This window comes from Cupressus sempervirens, chromosome 7 (assembly GCF_028749045.1).
Source record: "Cupressus sempervirens isolate cs-2001-9-10 chromosome 7, ASM2874904v1, whole genome shotgun sequence".
In the NCBI taxonomy this organism is placed as follows: domain Eukaryota; kingdom Viridiplantae; phylum Streptophyta; class Pinopsida; order Cupressales; family Cupressaceae; genus Cupressus; species Cupressus sempervirens.
In genome coordinates, this window is record NC_143124.1 from 409,411,863 (window position 1) to 409,435,592 (window position 23,730).

The 23,730-nt window shown below is 35.4% G+C and overlaps 1 protein-coding gene and 1 pseudogene across 1 annotated transcript; one reads left to right on the forward strand and one right to left on the reverse strand.

Annotated features, from left to right (window-relative positions):
* Nucleotides 1–1,532: 1,532 nt before the first annotated feature.
* On the forward strand, nucleotides 1,533–23,386 carry LOC149547270 (G-type lectin S-receptor-like serine/threonine-protein kinase SD2-5; annotated as a pseudogene).
* On the reverse strand, nucleotides 3,984–4,712 carry LOC149547271 (tRNA (guanine-N(7)-)-methyltransferase-like). Its single transcript, XM_089793642.1, has one exon. The coding sequence runs from the start codon at nucleotides 4,710–4,712 to the stop codon at nucleotides 3,984–3,986; it is 729 nt and encodes a 242-aa protein (XP_089649768.1).
* Nucleotides 23,387–23,730: the final 344 nt, after the last annotated feature.

Genomic DNA, 23,730 nt, shown 5'->3' on the forward strand with positions numbered 1-23,730 from the left:
TTAGGTGCGGAAACAACTTCCTACACTAATCTCATAAGGAAAATATGATGCAAATCCTATTAATATCTTCTACACTTATAGATTCAATATCATGTAAACAACAATATTGCAGCCAACCATGCATACAAAAAATAGATAGAGAAATGAACACATAACACAAGGATTTGCCGGTGGGAAAAAACCTTTCGGTAAAACAACCCCACCCCTTCAGAACCTGCACAATGTATTATCTTCAACACGAGGTTACAATACACTTGCAATGCAAGTTCAACATTAACAATAGAAGACTCTAGTAGCTACTCGCAGTACCAACAATACACCTTTTTTGCATCGCATCTCTTCGCAACCCTAAAAATGCTTATAACATGTGCTTCACTTTAGGGCTACTCCCAAAAGGTAAACCGTATTAGGGTTTTACCATTCTTCGAGAAAATAGGAACCCCAAAAATATTTTCGTGCCGATGCCCTGAACCCCACTATTGGGGTAGAGTGTACAGTACTCAAATATCTTAGTTGCCACATGTCTTCACCTATCATTGAATCTTCCTAACATAGCTCTTACGTGTCATAGGAATCCGTCATAACCGTTTTAGTCATGATCTCCTTGCACACAATTCAAGATGTCGACACATGAACATTATTTGCAAGAAATATATTTTACAAAACAAATAATAAGAATAGGAATTATACAAGGTTGAGACACCTTATTGCTAACATAAACAACAGCCTATTAATACTCGACAAGAGGAGACATTAATGTAAATCTTTTTTTTTTTATGGAGGTCATCCACAAACAAGTTTTTGGAACCCGATACGGGCCCACGCATGCCTGAAACATCTTCGGCTAAGAGCCAAGGACTAAAGAGCATCCACGCTGCCAAATTTGCCCAAGGCAATCTTGGCCTCATCCCTTATGATCTCTTCAAACTTTGCAATCAACAAGACTTGATCCCTAGTGGGCTCTTTGTGAGCCATTCAACTTCACCAGTAAACTAAGAGCCCATTGACATTAATGTGAATCTTCCCAATAGAACACTTCATTTTTATTTCAAACACAGTGTCCTTTTTTATCAAACATTGCGTCCCATTGATAGGATTGAAGCCAATACCACGGCTGCACATTTATTTTATGAATGTCTACATTCACTTGCTGTGTGCGGACAATTAGAATCCGGCTTGCATAATTAACTTATTTCAACAACTATATGTTCGCTTGGGCCCGTTAATTCTGGGTGAAATAGATATACACTTGACTTGACGGAAGTCAAACAAATGCCATTCTATTTATTGGCGAGTACGTAGTTTTCTTAGCGGTTGCCCCCGAAGACTTCGTAAGACATACTTTTCCCATCGTATTTACACTTCGACTTCAAGAACATTGATTTTCTTGAGCTTGACGTTATAGTTTAACCTAATTTCTCTCTTCCGTAGCATTTACCAGTAAAGCTGTTTAAATTCAAAACGTCTTTCGTTCGAACATGTTATTTTTTTGAAGGTCCCTGTCTTGGACAAAACAGCTGCTTAAAAAAATGATGACGACGGATTGTTCTTCGTCACTTGCTCTACCTTCTCTAATTCTGCCCCTCTTTCTTATATCCTGTTCACTGTTTGCAGAGAGCCTCGCTGTTATTCCCACAGCTGCTTATCGAGGTACCACTTGGACAAACAATTTCCAGTCCCTAGACTTCCTGACACCCTCTGTTTCCAACGATGCACTTGTCAGACCGATCCTTCGGAGCAGCAACACCTCGTATAATGATATGACTCTGCAGTTTGGATGTGGATTCTTCTGCCATGGCAGCCCTTGTGAAACGGACTACCTATTCGCAACTTTTTTTCTTGTCTACGACACTGATGGTAGCTTGTTTGATATGCAAATGGTGTGGAGCTCAAACAGAGACCAGATGGTGCGAGAAAACGCAGCTCTAACACTCAACACCTTGGGAGAACTTGTACTACGGAACTCAGATGACCATCTTGTCTGGTCTACAAATACTTCTACCCACGCTTTTCTAAGGATGGCGATGCAAGATTCTGGGAATCTTGTTCTCTATAACACTTCTGGTATAATCATCTGGCAGTCTTTTGACTATCCAACTGATACCCGTTTGCGAGGGCAGAAGTTTAAGGTGTGACAGAAACTTATTGCAAATATCTCTCCAAAGAATACAAGCCGAGGTCGTTTCTATTGTACCTTGCTTCACGATGGCTTCGCTATGTTTACAGCCACTGCACTGGCTCAAATGTATTACAGATTTCCCGAGGAACCTGCAAATGTGGAGTTATCTTATACCCAGTTCGACAATGAGTCCAGCAATTATTATTCTCAAGGACAACCTTCCCCAGCATTTAATGTAGCGACACCCAGAGGCAGCCTTTACACTAAATTGGATTCAGAAGGGATTTTGCAAGCGTATTTAGTCAAAGAAACGGTAGGAAGATCATGCGGTGTCTTTGCGCCATTATTCATGATATCAGTGCCAGAGTGTGAATCTCCAGGAGCATGCGGAGACTATGGTGTCTGCGGAAACGGTCAGTGCAACTGTTCAGGAGATGGCAATGCGTTCAAACCGATTGATGTCACAAAACTTAATAATGGATGTGCTCCGCGCGTTCCACTGGCGTGCTCACAGACTAGTAGGCTCCGGGGTCATCACTTTTTGGAGCTTGGGCACGTTGGCTATTTTACTTATCTATATGAAAAGTCTTCAACGCCAGGGTTGGTGTCAAGGGAAGAATGTAAAACACTTTGCCTCCAAAACTACTCCTTCAAAGCTTCTTTTTTCAGTTACGGAACCAATTCTTCTATGGGTTATTGCTATCTAGAATCCAATATCTATTCTATGAAAACTATACATCTAGGAGAGGAGTTTTACAATTCCACAGCATATATTAAAATCCAGCCAAGGTCTAAGGGCTTTGAGTTCTCAGTGGTTGTTATCAGTTGCGCTTCTGTGGGTGGAGCAATAGCTCTGTCAATATTTGTTGTGGGCATGGATAAATAAGTGTCGAAAGAGCAGACATCGGAAAGAAAAGGATGAAGATGACGAGGAGGAAGATCAGGCAGATTGGCCAGGAGGCTTACCCGTGCGTTACACATTCCAGGAATTAAAGGATGCTACAAATAGCTTTAGTATGAAGCTGGGAAGCGGAAGATTCGGCTCAGTATACGAAGGCGTTTTCACTGATGCCTCAAAGATAGCAGTGAAGCTCCTTGACAGAGCAGGACGAGGGAAAAGGGAATTCCGGGTAGAAATCGAAACTTTAGGAAAAGTTGATCATCTTAATTTAGTAAGACTGAAGGGATTCTGTGCGGAAAAGGTTCATGGAATGCTTGTATACGAGCATCTACCAAATGGGTCTCTGGATAAGTGGATATTTTCCAACAATATGCATCAACATTTGCTAGACTGGAAGACTAGAAACAAAATAGTAGTGAATATTGCAAGAGGATTAACATATTTACATGAAGATTGCCCATACAAGATAATTCATTTTGATATCAAGCCTAAGAACATTCTCCTGGATCAAAATTTCAATGCGAAAGTTTCAGATTTTGGCTTGACAAAGCTGGTTAACAGAGAGCAGAGTGAAGTGATAACCATGATGAGAGGGACACCTAGTTATATGGCTCTCGAGTTATGTGAAAAATTTAACTATTGCAGTCACTGATTATTAATCTCCTATCATAAACGATTATTCAACTGCTGAAAATAAATTTTCAGCTAATATCGAAAAATAACACAACTGCAACTTCACTTATAAAATACAGAAAGAAATGCGCAACACAATATTTCTAGACAAATTGTCCTTGGAAAAACACCTAAGGGAAAACTAGTTCTACAGATGAGAAATTATATTAAACTTCAGCAAATCAAGAGATACAAAATTCCTTGCCTCTTACTGGCAGAACTTCGACAACCTCCTAATTTATCCCGCTGATATTCCCCATTCACTAATAGATTTGGGAGTGTTTTGCGACGTCAATTTGCATTTGGCTTTTTTTTTTGCCTTATAGCCCGACGACGTCGCAATTCCGACGTCGTCGGGCTATAAGGCAAAAAAAAAAGAGGCGCATTGCTCATTATTTGTTGCCGTCGAATCGAGCTCCGCTGCCGTTGAGAATTATCGCTGCCTCTGAATCGCCAAATCGAGCACCCAAGGTATGGAAAAGTTTCTGCTGCTTCTTTCTGCTCCTTTTTCCTTTTTATATGCTCTGGAAACAAACTTAGTAGGGACACTACAAAGATATTATCATAATGGCCCGGATTCACTTTTCGCAAAGCCAAAATTCTTTTTTTAACATACTCGCTTACCTTGTCGCGGAGCTCCATGCCTATCATCAGGGTCGATGGGAAAATGGGTGAAAGCTGCACCAGAAGCCCACCAAAGCTGCAGCCAATATCTGTAAACCGAATTTTCTTTTCTTGACCAGTTGAGGCAGAACATGCGTTTGCTGGTTTCAAATCCTTAGAGTTTGAGACTTCGTGTTCTTCTTGAGCTTCGCCATTAGGGTTAGGTGCTGGAGATTTGTTGTCTTGGAGATGTTTTCTGGAGAAATATGAAGGGAAATGGTCGGCATAATCAAATTGAGCCGAACAGAGAGGTACAGGAAAGTGCGAATCACTGAGAGGATTGATGTGAGCTCGCGCTCTATAAAAATGCTTCCTTGGATGCTTCACGGACGCGCAATGCTCTCTAGCATGCGACATTGCTCAAATTCGAGGATTTTTCTTCACATTTTTTGACGAGATTGGAGAGAAGCTCTATGGTAAAGAATGGCTATTACAGAACCTCCTGGATGAATGGCTGCCATAACCCGCCTCCCATTGTCTTGTCATATTTCTTCAAGATCTTTGCAACCCCTGTGTAGTCATGGTCTCGCTCAACGGACAAATTTGACAAAATAGGGGTTTTGAAGTTGAGAAAGGGGGAAAATTAGGGACATAGTCCATTATTAACCTTACATACCTCTGATAAACACATTCGAAAACCTTTTGTCTTTTCAAGAAACCCATATACATCTGATAAACACATTTGAAAGCATTTCATCTCTTTTGGAACTATTGGAATACTTTCAACAACATTAGTGATACTAGATGATGCTCCAATAGGTCCAAGGCAGATGTTGCAATGACTAATACAAAATGAAGGTGTTGCAATATTTAATGTAGAGAGTCCGTTTGAACTTGATACTGGTATTGTGTTTTCTATGGAACAAATGAGAAGCAATTACTAGAAAATAAATAAAATATAAACTGTTCAAATGCAGGAAAAAATTAAATGAAAATTTATTTCTTGTTAAATATACTTTTAGATGTAAAATGGAGGTTTTTTAGTGTGTTGATATTTAAAAAATCACATTAAGTATTATTGCCGGCATGTTATCATTGTCTGTTTATTATGATTAGTATTATTTTTCTATCTTCTTTGTGTCATCAATCAACAATATTTTTCTTTCATGTCATTTTAAGTTAGTATTTAATGCTGAAACAATACAATAATGTACAAGGTCTTGAAGGATTGGAGAACAATGGAGTCTATTCGAACAATGTGTGAGAAGGTATATTTGAATTATTATATATTAATGTATTTGATTTAGAGCTCTACTAGAATTGATGTTTTGTTTTTAGATTATAGGCTTGTAATTGAGCTATTAACAGTTTACAATACAGTTACAATTGGATTGAAAAATGAATTACAAAACTGTCACATAAAATTAGATTTAAAATTTGATACATGCCCAAAAATCTTGAGGAAGATGTACCTTTAATTGTCAAAGCCAAAGGTTCTAGAGATCTTGATGAAATTTGACAATCATCATTTGATTTTAAATGAGTTGAAGATTTTCCTTCAGAAAATGACTGGAACTGCTCCACATGCTCTAATATCTTACGAGCTGCCACTCCAGATTGTTGCGACACTAGAAGTTCATATGCCAACAAAACCCCCTACTTCACTATTTCCATTGGTTTCTTGATAACTGCAATCAAAAGAAAGAAAGAAAACACTTCTGTTATAATCTATGATATCAAGTAATGTGTACATGGATTTATAGAAACTTACAGCAATATAAGCATATTCGGTACTTCTCAAAAGAACTATTTAACTGTGTTACAAAGAAGACGTGCATACATGTTTCCTATAAGATTTCAATTTATGACCTCTCACCCATGTATTTAGCCTAAATGTATTAAATATAATAAATAAATAATTTATTTGATTGAATTGTTAAGTAGCTGATTGAAATGCACCAAAATTACCCAATGGGAAGTCAGAGCTTGTCCTTTGTCGGTTCATCCTCAACGGCATATAAGAGCGTCTCCCACTTTTTAATAGTTGAGATGCAAATTGTATCATGTCAACAACCAATATTTTATCTCAAATAGCTAGAATCAAAGGCAATCATGGAGGGGAAAATGTTGTGTTGCCCACCTGTCGTCAACCTGTAATTGGAAACTGTATGGGCAACCACTTAGATTCTGTAGTGCTTACAAGCACAATAAAAATATTCATGGAATAAAGGAGACTATAACTTTTTAGCAATTTTAGAAGTAAAATAGGTATTCATATGGAGGAGATATTTCTTACATATTTAGTATTCATTCTTTTATAAATATGAACAGTACATTTAGTGGTGATTGCATTTAGAAGATGTTTACAGAAAAGAACAATAGATCTTGCTAACCTCTTTAAAGTGAGAGCTACCATCATCTATATCCCTTCTTGCCCTCTTCCTCATGTGATCTTGCTCTGCATTTTGCATGTTATTTGCTTCCTCTTCAACCTCTTTAAAAGTGCGCTTCCTAGAGATATATGAGTTGAACCATTTCAGTGCATACTCTCTAAGAAGACAACTCCTTTCATTATCTCCTTTGCAACTTCCATTACCCTCTTTGAAATTCTTAACAGAGTTATTTCCTGATTTTGTTCTTCATGCAATGTGATGCTACAGTAAATGTTTCTTCTTTTTTTGAAATCTAAATTTTATGTAGAATGAATGTATGTTTCCAAGTCTCCTCTTCTATTTCACAAAGATCGCACATTTTCCACTGTGGGTCTGAACTTTTTAGTTGCAAATTGCTCGTCTAGATAAGCTTCGTTAGGAAAAAATAATCAAACAACAGATATCCGCTGTTAAATTTTGTGGTTTCTAATTTGAACTGCCTTTTCTAATCCAGGTGATATGGCCTTTAGGAATATAGTTTTGTAGCATCTATCTAGCCAAAATTAAGCATTTTTACAGAAACAATTATTGGCGAATAATTGTATTATGATTTATTCGTGGTTTTCACAGTCTGTTCGATTTTTGTCCTGTAAAATAATCACTCGTCAGCGATTGGAAAAATTGTCTTTCAAAAAAGTCATTAAATAGAATGCCAACCGAATCTTAGTCTTGAAATAATGTAGCTCAGAAATAACGGCCGACATTTGAAGACTTAAAACTTTTATTACTCTTAAATACAAAACCTTCATTTAAAATCTAAGTTTCCCTCTTTGTTTTCATCTCTCTTTTATTAATTTCGCCAATCAATTTTTTCAATCCTGAAGTTCATATATTTTCACTTTTATTTTTATTTTTATTTTTAGAGTTATTATTATTTTTAATAATTTTATTATTCTAACTATTTATCAATAATAATAATATATATATTTTCTATTAAGACAATTTAATAAATATCTACATCACGAGTTCAGAGTTTTGAAAAGAAAAAGAAAAAGAAAAGGACTTTTCACACCCACTTGAATATATACAATTACAAAATTAGGGGGTGATGGTATCAGTTCTTTTTAACTAGCTATACTTAGACTACAATCCATTTTCATTAAAAATATTAGCAAATTTATAATCTGAAAATTCACTATTGAAATTGACCCCATCCATCGTTGACGTTGGACACCTCTGGGTGAGCCACTTGATCAACTTCACTCTGTCTATTATCTTGATTGGGCATTGTATTCCAACCATCATGCTACACTAGTCCCTACTCTTCATGATTATGGACTAAACCTCCAGTAGATTGCTGATCAGCTCCCCAACCGGATTGAACAACATCAACCTGATCCTCCTCTTGATTATACATATTTTCCCAACCTGTTTGAGGAAGCTCAGTTTGAGGGACATCTTGCAACTGACATTCACTAATATATTTGTTCAATTCATCCATTTCTGTTGGAGCCAAGAAGGATTGGAATCCTGAAACATAGTTTGCAGCTTGAACTTGATCTTTCTTTATCATTAATCTTTCTTTATCATTAAGCACCCTTCACAGATTAGCCTCATAAATTCTAATCTTTTGATTTGAAGAACCAATGATACTTGTGACATAATATTAAAATGGGTGAGTTTAAAATTAAACTCAGGAAGCTTACTCCTCTCGGGTTGAAAGATTTCTTTATTCCTATCCTTCCATAGAATCCATAACACCGCAATAGTTAGAACAAACCAAAAACTATTGAATTTAGAATCAAATCTATCCACATATCCAGGAAGGATCTCTTACTAGGAAAAACTATTAATATAGTTCTACTTACATGGAGACCCCAAAAAAATAGACCATATCTTACGTGCATATAAACATTCAAAAAATAGGTACTCAAAAGACTCATGAACATTACAAATATTACAACACATAGGAGCAAGACCAATTGATGAAAGGACTTTCCCAAGAGCTAACTTCTTAAATAAGAGCAACCACTTGAAACAAAGTTTTTTTTGGCTCTACTTTACTTTTCGACATGTATTCAAAGAAAAAAGACCAAATAGAAAAAGGCTTAATTTTCCCCCAACACTGAGACACCCTGGCTATGAGAGAGGAGTCATTTTTCATACAAAGATAAACATTTTTCGTAGTACTTTCTGACAATAGATTACCATTAATCCATTTAATATTACTTCTTTAAGAATCCATTAGCATCTACCAATTCTTTTGGCTTACAACTAAGCGTTGCTTTCTTAATAAGGGTATATGTCTTTTTCTGCGAGTCAGGAATGTTAAATCTGTATTTGATATCCTCCCACTCCCTTAGCTGCCCACCATCCATAATGTCCTGTATCAACGAGATCCCCTTTAAGTTCCAAGCCTTGGCTAAACAACTTTGTGTTAAAGCCAAAGGTTTACCATTATAGGAAAGCCCCAACCAAATAGATCTATCTTTGACCAGATAGTGTGGAGGATCTCCTACTGCTCCAATTTGCAATATCCTCCTCTTCACATGCATAAAACATAAATGAAAATGTTATAATCTATCATAACAATGGTCTTTATGTAATGCGTATACTACCATAGTCCATACACAATTTTGAAAGACTACAATCAAAATCTAGACTCATATAATTGTGATCTCTCTAGCACTATGATGTCATTTAATATGTCTTGCTAACACTTGTAAATTTTGTTCCTTTTGCCATGTCATATAATATGTCTTGCCTTGTAGCTTATATGTTTTGAAATTGTTGTTAGGCCTTGTAGCTTGTATGATTTGATTGCTGGAGAGCTTCTATAGCTAAGCAAGAAGGCCGTTGCACGAGTTATATAGCCACGCGCTTGGGTATGAAAATTGCATATTTTTTAGTGGCTTAATGTTGTAAGGTCTCTTGAAATAAGACCTTCAGGCGATTGGTCAAAGTTTTACAAATAATCTTATCCAGAAATTTGCCTAGAGCAATTGATTGAATGTTATAAAAGGTGATTGGATTAAATGTCTTAGGAATAAAGTCAAGGAAAGTATTTTTTAAAATATTAAAGTATTTAGCTAGGTCTAAGAAGATTTTTGTACTTTTGACAGTTTTTCTTAGTTTGTGAAAGTTGTAGACCAAAGTTTTCATAGCTCGATTTTTGCTTCTGCAAAGAACGATCATGTCAAATAATATAAGTGAAGAACAAAACGGGGAGACAATCACTAGATTGTGGTCTAACTTGAAAAGAAAAGGTGATGGAAAATGTTATTGTCCTTGCAAAATTTGTAAGGGCTTAAATCGTAGAAGACTGCTAATCAAAACAGCTAAGAGACATTGCAGGGAGAATGGTCACATTGAAGGGGGGCATGACTATCATCCATTGGTAATTCGTTCATTATATCATTTTAACAATTTATTTATATATGAAATCACTTGATGATGAGTTGATGATCATGGTTTATTTATGTTAATCAATTTTATATAGGTTGATCTCCCCAGGGAAGTACATGATATGAACCACAACAATTCGAAGAATATAGTTTTTGAAGTGGAGGAACATGGAGGTGCAAATATCCAAGCTGAAGACAATGATCCCATGGAAGATGACGATCATGCGCTAGAAAACACAATTGAAGATCATGGTATAAATACATTGATCCATGACACATTTAGTCCAAGCATATCTGATGATGATGATGATGATAGCCTCGATGTACCTCTACTTGAGAACGCATATGAGCCCCTATATAAAGACTCCCAAACAACTCTCCTCTCTGTTGTATTGTTGTTGTTGAACTTGAAGGTTATGAGTGGTTTATCCAACATAACTATGTCACGTATGTTAAGGTATGTCATATATGTCTTTATAGTTAACAAAGGGTGAATAATGTACCACTAATATTGTTTATATTAACAACTTATATTTTTTTCCTGTAGATTGATAGGTGAGTTTCTGTTACCATCATTAAATATTCTACCTCGCTCATATCGAGAATTATCTACTATTATGAAAGATATTGGAATGGAGTATCAAGCAATACATGCTTGTCCCAATGATAATATTATATATTATAAAGAACATGAATTTGCAACACAATGCCCTGTATGTCATATGAGTAGATATCGAACAGATCGACTAACAAAAAAGGTGCCTCAAAAGGTTCTTCGTTACATCCCCATTATTCCACGGATGCGACAATTATTCAGGTGTAGTAGCTTGGCTCAATTTATGGATTATCATGCACGCAATAGAAGTCAAGATGACATTATTCGAATCCCTGCGAATTGTTCGGCATTTATGCACATAGAGGAAAAGTGGCAACACTTCAAAGAAGAACCTTGTAATCTCAGGCTTTCATTGGCAGTAGATGGTGTCAATCCATTTGGAGAGATGAGATTTGTTTACTTCGTGTGGCCTATTTTTGTTATCAACAATAACATTCCTCCGTGGATGTCAATAAAGACGGAGCACATTATGTTGGCAATGATTGTTCCAAGTATCTTATCATTTGATATTTATTAATTTACATGTACCTACAAATCTTGCAGTAAAACGGTCACAATAATTATGTAATGTTACTGTTCATTCAAGTAGGTAAATATCAAGTTAAAGATATGAATGTATATATTAAGCCTCTTATCGACGAGTTGGTGGAGTTATGGAACGGTGTCACTATGTATGACGTGTCTAGACCAATAGGACAAAGACAATTTCAATTCCATGCAATACTTGCATGGACAATACATGATGCCCCAGGGCTAAAACATTTTTGTGGTATGTTATAGTGAATTCAAGTTGCGCACGATAATTCATTAATGTATAAAAATTAACATATTTAATAATCCAATTATATCATTATCTTGTAGGTCTTCAAACAAAGGGAAAATTTGCATGTCCAGTTTGTGGTCCAAAAATGAAATCTTGTCATTCAAAAATTTTAAGAAAGTAGGTGTTTGATGAGTGTAGACACTTCCTCCATAGGAATCATAAGTATCGAAGTACGGAAAAACATATTTTCAATGGGAAAGAAGAGACTACATCAAAGCCACGAAGAATGACACCTCGCCTATGGAAGTTGGAATATAATAGAATTAATCGTCGAGGTAATGTCATTCCACGTAATGGTTTATGTTTGTAATTTATATATTTCTATTGTGATTTTTGTTTACTAATTGTGTAATTGATGATCGTGAAGGTCGTCAAGGCAGTACTGACAACCTTCCAAAGGGACTAAAAAGCTATCCCAGACAATTTAGCAGGTTGCCCTACTACGAGCACTTACAAATTGTGCATTTGTTTGATTCTATGCATATTGGAAAGAATATAATAGAGACATTGTGGAAAATATTGTATGGAAGGCATGACAAAGAAAAAATTGTCAAAATTTGTAATGACATTCATGAATCCAATCATGCATTGAAGAATTTCATTCACTCAAATAGCAACAGAGATCAGATTAATATAAGTGCCCTTCCTTGGTTATTAACGGAGCAACAAAGTGATGCCATAAAAGAAGTCATACGAAAAATTCGATTTCCCACAGGATTTGCTGCGAACATAAACAATCTCATATCAAAAAAAAGTGGATTTGGGCCAGGGCTCAAAACGCATGATTGGCATACTTTCATCAAGGTAAGTTATGTTCTTTTGTATTTACAATATATTCATAAACTACGTGTATTGTTCGTTATGTTATGTTAGAAAACAATGAAATGATTGGTTTATAATTACTGCAGTATGTGCTTCCTCTATCTCTCCCAGAGCCCTTCAACAATAACATCAAACAAGTGATATACGATCTTGGAAAATACATGAGGTAAGCAGTAATATCTGTTCAATTTGTTGTATATATTTATTATATTCATGATTTGTTTTTCTTGCTATGTAATCTATTGTATATTATTTTGTAAAGTCTCGTATCTATATATTTTTTGTGACTTGAATCTCTTAATGTAGGTGGTTGTCATCTAAAGAAATCCATAAAGAAGATATAAACTATTGGAAGAGAAGAATTCCTCATTTACTGTATGAAATGCAAAAGTGTCTACCTCCAACTTTTTTCAATGCACAGGAACACTATCTCATACACCTAGTTGAGGAGATTGAATTGCGTGGACCTGTACACAGTAGGTCAATGTGGATGGTTGAGAGGCACTTGAAATCTTTGAAGGCTTTGGTTCGACAAAGAGCACATCCTGAGGGTTCTATGGTAGAGGGATATACGGTATACCAGACTATGGTGTACATTACTGAATACCTTCCTAAGTTTGCATCAAATATCCATGTAGATCGGATTTGGGATCTTGAGCCTTTTAAAATATTAGAAGGGGAGTACTTGATTGGGAAAGGTACATCAAGGAAAGTGAAAGGTGCTCGAGAGTGGGATGCACTACATTTGTATATTGCAAACAATCTTGATTGGATGACGGTATGGATTGAACGATGTCAACATTCTGGTCGGACATTAACATGGGAAGGTGTATCTTCATTGGTTAAAGAAGCTCATCGTAATGGAGATTCCAATGTTACGCAAAGGGAAATAGATTTAGCATGTGGTTTAAGAGATTTCCAGGTACGTACAAATTTATTAATCACCCGTATGTTTATCAACTCATGATACAATAATTTTGACATGTTTCACATATTATTGCAGGTTAAACACCACAAGGCTATGTTCTGTAATGGTCAAAAATTTCGCGTCAAAGTGTTGGATGACACGAAGAAAACTTGTGATTCAAGAATAACTGCAGTCTTTCAAGTGACTAATATTTCATCTAGAAACGACTTACATCCTCGAGAGTCTAAAAATCGATACTATGGCATTTTGGATGATATACTAGACTGTGATTTTAGTTCCTTCAAATTAGTACTCTTCATTGTCAAATGGTACAGGCTACGACTTAATCCAAGTGATCCTGATAGAACTGTTATTGAACATGAATATGGATTTACAATGGTTAATAAAAGGTCATTTGATCCAGTTGGGGATGAGCCCTATGTTCTTCCAAGCCAATGTGAGCAGGTATTTTACTTAGAGGTTCCACATAAACCGGGTTGGTCATTTTTTGTTAGACATGAACCGAGAGGAAGGCCAATAATGTATAATGCGATGGAAGAAGAAGATATCGAAGAAGTAGAAGATGATGTAGATGTTGCTACTGATGATGATGATGAAGATGAAGATGATGTTGATGTTGATGATGATGATGTTGATGATGACGATGACAACGATGACGATGATGATGGTGAGGATGATGATGATGACGAGGAGGATGATGATGATGATGACAAGGATGATAATCATGACGAGGATGATGATGATGATGATGATGATGACGACGAGGATGATGATGATGAAATTTAGAGGTATGCTAATAGAAATAGAATAGAATACTGCTAATCTAAATTAACTATTAATCTAAATTAATTAAATAAAACTATTTAAAACACATATTGATGCGTGAATGTATTGAGCCTTATTTTCTTTCAGGTCAAAAGCATTTGTAAGTCTTTAGTTTAGAAAAGGGAATTCATTAAATATCTATAAAAGGGAGTTGTAACTAGAATAATATCTATAATGTGAGCTCGATTTAAGTGTTATATTGTGTAACTTTTAATGTTTTTAATTTTTATGTGATGCTTATGATGGATGTGATTATGATTATGATGTGATTATACTCATGATAATTGAATTAGATTTGTAGGAAACTGAACCCCTTCCAAGAGCATCCCGCATAGTCTCATGGATTGACAGGTATAAGTCAATACTCCTTATAGACGATCTATTTAATACACTTATCAATAGTAAGATTGATGTCTTCTAAGATCTCTCCCGTTTGCAGGTAGCAACGAATAGGTATTTGTCAGAAGTGTCTTCCTCGAGTGAGGGAAATATAGGAATAGAAGAGGAAAGCGAGATATGTAGTTTATCTAGAACAGGGAGATTAACTAGAGGTCAAAGGACTAGAAGGAAATTCAATAAATGCATGAAATTTTTCCTTGCTCAAGGGGGGTCATGTTCTTATGATGATGAGACGAAAGGTGGCATCGACGTGCCCTTGAGTTACCAACATCTACAGAAACATTGGGTACCCAAGGAACTTCCTCCAATAAACACTGATTTTTGTGTTAACAAGAGGATATATCACATAGCACCATCATCATTACATGGTTTGGGCCTATTTTCTATGGACAGCATAAAGGTGTCTTACAACAAAGTTTCTGAACTAATGGAGTATGTTGGACCATGTTATGATTACAAAAGTTGGATGCATATTGTTCAATATAAAAAAAGTATGCGTAGGTATGCCCTCTCGACAAATTATATAGAGCAGCAAGACAATAATCAAAGTAAAAGTGTGGCTATATACATTGATGGAAGGCCAAAAGCAACAGGGAATATTGCGGGTTTTATAAATAGTACACGACCCGGGTCAACTATAAAGCAACCCAATTGCATATTTGAGGTGCGCGAGGGAAATCATGTATTCATCTGTGCGATAAAATCAATACGTGTAGGGGAAGAGCTTCTTATTGATTACAATTTGAACCGCATAGATACAAACGAGGCTACTACCATGGGGGTGGTACATACTATTAAACCAACTTCTAATCAATGATTCCAACATACCATTTAGTCAATAAATTTTTGGCTAACATTTTTATACTTGATCTTTGACATAGGGGCACAATATGGAGCAACCGCCTGGAAGGGATGCTAGCGATGTTCCCGGCTCATCTACACATGAGCAGGTAAAACTCATTGTAATTGTGCAAACTAGATAGAAGCAAAATGTTATTTTTTTAATGTTGTTTTCTTCATTGTTTTGGAGTAATTTTGATAATACTAATACTATTGTTGTCACAGAGGGCCAGTGGTCGGAGGGAGGGAAAGGAACCTGCACTCCCTCAGCAGTCCACCCCTGAGGAGGACCCATTTTATATTGATTTAGCAAAGACCGATGACCCAATCGGTTCGATTAAAAAGTTTCTAAAGAAAATTGGCAGAGAAATTATACGTTTGGTAACCATTAAGCCTACTACGCAGGAAATAAAAAAATAGGGCATTTGAATTGTTGCACACCTCAGAAACTTTAAAAGTAAGTATTAATGAAATTTTTAATTATAACAAGAGTTCAATAATAGTTTTTATGTTATGCTCTTTTATGCCATTAATTAAAATATGGATGTGTTGTGTTTACAGAGTTTTTTGCGTGATTTCGAGCCCCATTCCCATGATGAGGGTGCTGTAGGTGGTTCAAGTAGATCGCATGTTCCATTCCCCACTTGTGTTTTCCATTGAATATAGATAGAAATTATCATAATCATTGACAATACATGCAATTAAGACTGAATTTATGCACGCGTTCTATATTTATGCACGCTCTAACAATTTTATTCTTTAGCTTCAGATCCTATGATGACACCGCCTCCATCCAGGACAACCACAAATCTCTTTCCAACTGCTGAGTCAACAACACGTAGTTTACAAGCATCGACTGTTGCACCATCTACTGGTACACAAATCCCTCTTTTTCTCTCTTTTATCATGCACATGGTGTCAATGTATAATAAAGGAACAATTGATTTGCAATATCTTTCATTTTTACATTTAAAATATTCAAAATGTAGCAAATGAAATGATTTATCCTAAACATAAACAAAATGAAATGACTTATCCCAAACAGAAACACAAATGAAATGACATTCCCTAACATAAACACAAATGAGAAGCTGTGCCTAGTTTGCAAATAGCATAATGTAATCATAAAGGAGAAACTGATATGTTTGAAAGCTTAAAATAATAAAAAGCTTTAGAACTTAGAAACAAAATAGTCAATAAAATGTTGTGTTGATATTAGGCATTAAATGCCAAGGTGAAAGGCAGGATGTATTATAGAATCTGCAGAACAGATTAGAGTTGAATCTGGGACCCAGAATTTATTTTCTCTTTGAAGATTTAGCCTCTTTAATAGGTTAGCTAAAAAATCTGTCATGTGTGCAATCTCACAAGTATTCTGCAAAATAGCACAATCTCTAGCAGAAGGGTACAAAGATTAGGTAAAGTTAAACAATGGCAAGAGACAACACCTTTGCCGCAAAATATATGAAATGAAGCCCCTTTCAAAGTCACTAATGTTTTCCAACACTCGTTGTTAAAATATATTAAAAAAAAAAATGGCGAGTTTGATTACTTACAGCTAGAAATATAGAATTGAGCAGTGCCACAAATGTGGGCACCAATCAACAGAGACAGAAACAAACAGTGAAATACCTTTATAAATTTGATTCCATTCTTTTCATTTGAGATTAGGGTAAGCATAATTGTTGTTTTTTTTATACTTTTCTTTAATTTATTTGTAATTTATAACGTGTTTAGATGTAATTTGAAATAATAGATTTAGTCATTTAATGATGAAGAACCAAAGGGATCAGAGCTTTAAACTATCTTTGTATCACTATCCACTTTATCGGTATGTACAAGGATACTTTCAGCATTTTAGGAGATGGGCAACCCTTAATGCCCAATGAGCAAGGAGATGGTTGAATTGATGTCTCTTTTGAATTGACTTGATTAGTTAGTTGATGTTGATTGTTGGAACAACTAATAATAAAAGAGGGTGATCCTTGCAGATGTAGATAAAGTAAAAAACCCATTTCTCTTTGCAATAAATATCTCCAAATTTCTCTTTGCAACAATTTATCTAAAACAGGTTATTTTATCTGGACTTATGAAACTTATGAAAATTTTTGCAATAGGAGCTGCAGCATCATTCCCTGGATGTTCCTATGTTCCTAGCATGGGAACGGTGAAGGATGTCATATTGATCGTTAGCGACGATGAAGGCATTCCATTAAAAGTAGCCAAAGTTCCAAGCACTTTAAAGTTATTATTCTATAGTGATATAATAGTAATTTATTTTTTTATCACTCTTCATCTACTAATGATCCCATGATTGTTTTGTAGGGAATGATGTTTTTTGGAAAAAACTTGGTGATGAGTATTTGCGAATATTCGGGCCCACCATGCATACCTGGTAGAACATCATATCCTAACTAAAACCCTAAACCACTATTTTGATTTCATATCATTGCTAGAATAGTTTTCTTTTTCATCCATTTCTTGAACTATATTAAAGGTAGCTTCACTTCAGTTATGAGTCTAACATGTTTTTTTTTACTTAAAAGGTGGAATCAACAAGAAAAAAAATTGAAGGATGATCTTCTAGAGAGCATGACCCAACTCTTTGGACCTCGTGCATTCGAGAGAAACAAGCTCCTTGAAAAATATGGTTTATGTTTGAAGTATATTAGGGACCAATACAGAAAAAATTTACGGGATAACCCTAGGTACGAGCATCCGCCCTATGTTCCTGAGGCTGAGTGGCAGGCTCTGATTTTGGATGGAAAGTATAAAGCTGACAAGAAAAATACAATTACACCAGTAGAGAGTACACCGCCAAGGTATGTGATACTTTTTAGAATGTAATTATGTACTAATTAACCTCTATATTTATATTATCTAACATATTTCAAACCTTTCATAGATTGCCTGACACATCAAAGGCAAAAAAGGCAAGACTAGAAAAGCATGGGACACACAAGCTCGGCTCTGGTGGTTTTTTGAAACTTCAAGCACGAGTTGTAAGTATTCTTGATCCTCAAATTTTGCAACTTTTGTATTTCCTTTTGATATTTTAACTACCCTCCATTGGTTGATGAAAAAATGCAAGTAAAATTCACCATACCACACAAAAATGCAGGGCTCATAGTTCAAGAGATGTCTCACAGAAGAGGATAAGAGAATTGGCTTCCAACAAGGCTATAGAGCCGTGGTTGAATGGCTACAATCTGAAATTAGTGTGGAAGGTTTTAATAATGATGCATCTGAGCCAAAGGTAAATAAGCTAAATGAAATTTATTTCAAATTGAATACTTTACCAATTAGTCTATTTGATGTTAAGCAAGCAATGATAACAATGCGTAGGATGTTGGAATGCAGCCTGACGATCCTTCTACACAATCTGTGAATGTTGAAGGTTCGCATGATGTGCATCCCAGTGGTGGAGGTATACATTTGCTATTAAATTTTTTATATGTAATTGCAATTGGTGTTTGGATTAATGTAACATTTTGTATAGCAGCCGTAGAGGATCGAGGCGTCGATGTTCATGAGCGTGTTGACGTTGAGTCCAAACAAAATGATGTGGTCAGATCAGGTAAAGAGCGCCACAGTTATGTTATTTAAAATAATTAAATACTTGTAACAATTAAAATAAATTATTTTTAATTTAACTATTTTATTTGTTATTGCAGAGGACCCCCCTTTGCAATAGCATATGAATTTGAGATCATCAAGAACAGGGAAAAGAACTGATGAGGGGGGAATTGATGATGACACTGATGCTCCTCTTAGAGCTTACATAGAAAAAAGAAATAGAAAGAAAAAAAAGAAATGATTGTCATCTACATACCTTAATTGATAATGATTGAATTTCATGTCTCAATGAATTTAATTATGTGCTAATGAATGTTCATGAATTATGTGTTAATGCAAAATATTGATGAATGTTGTGTGTTTATGAATCTAATGTGTTACTGAATGTTATCATGTGATATTGATTGAATGTTTCTTAGGTGATAAAGTGGTGACTCTGTGCTCCCTTATTGCCTCTGTTTGAGTAGTCTCTTTGTTTTTAAAATAATAGCATTGACATCTTCCTATGATACCAAAGTTTCAACATCTTAAAAATATTGCATCTCCTCTTGAACTTGCAAGAGTCAATTGTAGCGATGAGTTTGGACTAGGTGGACTAGGTCCATACTATCTAGGACTTTTGGACCTTGTCTAGGATGTAGGCTCACTTTATCTATGTTGTTGAATCATGGAATAAGTGGCATTGGATGACAAGGCAAAGGAAACTAGGTGGGTTGACAACCTTAGTCACAGATCATGGTCCCAACAGACATTACAAAACCCAAGAGTCCAAGAACTACTAAAATGCCAAGCTTCTAGAATTAATCTGGGTGATTAGTAAGCTACATTTCATCTTACTCTCCCCTATTTCGTCAATTGGTTTCCTATATTTTCTCTAACAATTTACTTGTAGACATGTATGTAAAACTTAGAAGCCTGCATATATGATTAAATTTGTGGGGAGCTATTTTTAATTCTTTCCTAAATCTCAAAATGAATTATTGTAAAATTTTGTTTTGAAAAAAAATTGTATATCTCTCAAATCCTTTTATCAAAAATGTTAATTTTTTGTTTCTATATTCTCTTGTACTCTACAAGAGAATAGTAGAGAACTTCCTTAGAAGCCTTGGGTAAAATAGTTGATGATGCTATCTTGGTGCCTATTGTTTTACAGGCACTACCATTCAGATACAAGGCGTTTGTGACAACATTGAATGTCATGAAACATAGTCTCAGTTTTGAGGAACTAGTAAATCTCCTCCAAAAGGAAGAGTCTATAAGCCAAGATTGTGGTGAGGATGACGAAGCCTATGGAGCAATTCGGTGGACTTCTCAACATCATTTGTAGAATCAGCTACATATCTTGATGAAGATTGGAGAATAGTTAGAATCCTTTTTCAAAAGGAATGCTGAGTTGAGAGCTTCACAAGCTTTGTTTAAAATAATTAACAATGCTATCTTAAGACTTACTGTTTCACGAGCACTGCCATCCAGATACAAGGTGTTTGTATGTCCCCTTTTTGGTATATATGAGACACTACTAAAAATATACAATTCCTACTTAAATAATTGTTTTATTGATCCAATTTTAATTAACAAGTAGTAAATAATGCAAATGATTCAAATATACAAAGGCATACACAATTATGATCAGAATGAAATGTCTTCCTGGTAAGTCCAAATGCAAATGCTGAATTTTTGTACAGTACAAAATGTAGCATACAAATAAGCGAAGGCTGTGCCAAATATAACAATGTAAAAATATGCCCAATAACCTGAAGGGCTGTCTCTGATCTCTCTATTTAATCCATGCTGCAAATACACATTGGTATGGTGTTCATGGACAGAGATAGGCTGTCTCTGGTATATCTTTGAATGGCTTATGCACTGATTCTCTAGATTGTGAAGCTGTCTCTGATATGGAAAATATGGTTTATGCTTCTCTAATGGATGTTGTCTCTGATATACAGTTAAATAACTTGTACCAGTGTTTGTGGTAGTAACCTTCTATGCTCCTAAGTCGAGCACTTTCTGCAAGGGAATATATAAGTTATCAAACGTCAATTCTTCACTGCCTCTTGGAGAGTTGATTGACCTGTATATATATGTGCATCAAACTATGAAATTGTGCGGGTGGAAAGATGCCACCCTTCATAACAACTACTAATTATATTGTTACCCAATAATCATTCATGATTATTCAGTGAACTAATCATGAGTGATTATTGCTAACAATTGCCAGCCGATTATGCTATTAATCATGAATCACTAATTGCCAGGTGGATAATACTATCAGCGTATGTTATTGTACTATGGTAAACTTATAAGGCCGATATATGAATCGAAAGTGATGGCCGATCATATTTTTCTTTAGTCTAATGATGTATGGTGATTCATTAGTCTTATGATCTATGGTTATTGTTGTATTAAATCTGATGATTTTCCTTTTTTTAGAGATATGTGCATACTTATATGATGCTTAATGAAATGTGGATTGGAATGCAATAATGTGACAATGATAACATGATGTGGATGATGCATGATAATGATGCATTTACATCTAGATGGATGTGTCTATATATGGTGTGGGTGTCATGAATATATGCATGCATGTGATGGAACATCATAAATGGATGCATTTATGTGGACGACAATGTATGTATCATGAGTGGATGCATATCTGTGGATGGCAATGCATATGAAGTTCGATGCATATCATGATGATTATCACATAATGGTTGCTACCAGTAATCAAGTCATTGGTCCATCATGCAGCTCACTAGCGTCGACAATATAGACAAGTGATTATCCAAAGTTCACTTGTACATAGCATCAAGGTTAAGTGTCTCCATGGTGGATGGGTGCCTTGTTGATCAATTCTAACTATTATGGGAAGATGCAGATAATGTATGAGACAAGGTATGCTTCTGATCAAAGAATACATTCTTACAATATAAAAAATACATTGTACGAGACAAGATAATGTACGAGACAAGGTATATGATCAAAGAATACATTATTACAATATAAAAAATTACTTGTTTATATTGTAAGAATGTATTCTTTGATCATATCATTTATCAACATTCAATTTTTTGGATTTTTGGTTAGATGAGTTCAATTTTTTAATGGCTTTGGTAGGCAGAAAGAGAACTTTTGGTTTAGATTTTTGTTTAAACATCTTAGTGTAATATGCTTGTTTAAAAATTTCTTATTTTTCATAAACAAAATGTCACAGTTTAGAAAGTGTATTTAATTATTTTATTTATGTTGCAATAAATTATGGATAGTAATTTAAAGGTCAAGTAATTTTTTAAAAATTATTAGTTTCGAGTCAATATTTTTTTTTTGGTTTAACTTCCACATCCGTCACAATTGCGACAGGGTTTCCATTGCATGTACAGCAACCCTGTCGCAATTGCTGGGGATTCTGTCGCTATTGCGACGGCAACCCCAGAGATTGCGACGGGGTTGGTGTACATGCGATGGCAACCCCGTCGCAATTGGAGTCGCAATTGCGACGACTCTAGAAGCTAAACCAAAAATATATGGCTGCATAGCGACGGATGGGCATCGCAAATGTGACGGAAACCCCATCGCAATGTCGACGAAAAGAAGTGGAATTGTGATGGGGTTGGTGTGACAATAAGGTGGTTGTAGAGCGACGGATGGGCGTCGCAAATGCGACGACAAGGGTAGACGTCATAAATTGTGACTAAATAACTACGATTTCTATGTCTGTCACAGTCGCGACACATTTCTGTCATAATTGCGACACATAGCCGTTGTTTTCCACTAACAATTTCTATCACCATAACTGCAAAGCTAAATACATCTGTCTTCTTTGTGAAATACATTTTTAGTAACTTGTTAGTTTTGTTAGCTTTGGACAGTTGTTTATCCATTTGTTATTATTTAGCAACTAATTGTTTTGCTAACTAATTGGTTAGATTAGAAACAAATATTTGTTAATTAATTGACCACTTTTGGAAACAACTAGAAACAGACTTGGTTAGGGTTGTTAAGTTGTTTTAATCTCAAGCATCGATTGTAAATCAATCTCAGCCGTTGGTTTACCAATAGGAGTAGTATAAAAGGAGGTCAAGGAGGCATTTGGAGAACATGAAGTTTAGAAAAAACATTTGCAGTGTTAGGAAACAGTCTTGCAGTGTTAGGAAGGGTGTAGTGTTAGCATGGGAATAGCATCGAAAACGAAGCAAAGATATTTCAAGTCACTTATTCTCAATTTTAAAAGTTAAGGTGGAGGAAGGCATGTTAATAGATTTGGTGTTTCCAGGACTTGAAGATGAGGAAATTGGGAAAGAAGAGGTAGTAAAATTGTTAAAAGTTGGGACATGGTGTTACAAGAGGATTTTACAAGCTGACTAGCAATGTCCATTGTGGTTAAGGAATTGGAGGGATTAACAAACACACACTAAATGAAGTTCCTTGCACGTTACCAGCTTCGACAATTGCTTTTTATCATCAGACTCCATTCTCATCCTAGTTGTCCTTGTTATCTCATGGTAGATAATTTGTGTATTTTCTTATTTTCCACTTGCGGGTTTCTCTTAGCAACAACCCCTGATGATCTCTAATTTTATTCCGATATGTTTGAATGTTTGAATAGGTTTTCATAGTAAATATGTAATCCGCTAATTGCTATAGAAACTTAAATACTCTTATTTAAAAAAATCTTATTTGGTTATGTTTTGTAATATAACAATCACTTTCAAGCTATAGAAACTTAAATACACTTATTTATAAAACATCTTATTTGGTTATATTCTGTAATATAAAAATCACTTTCAGCCCACGGTCATAAAAGGGTTCTCTCCTAGTATCCTACTT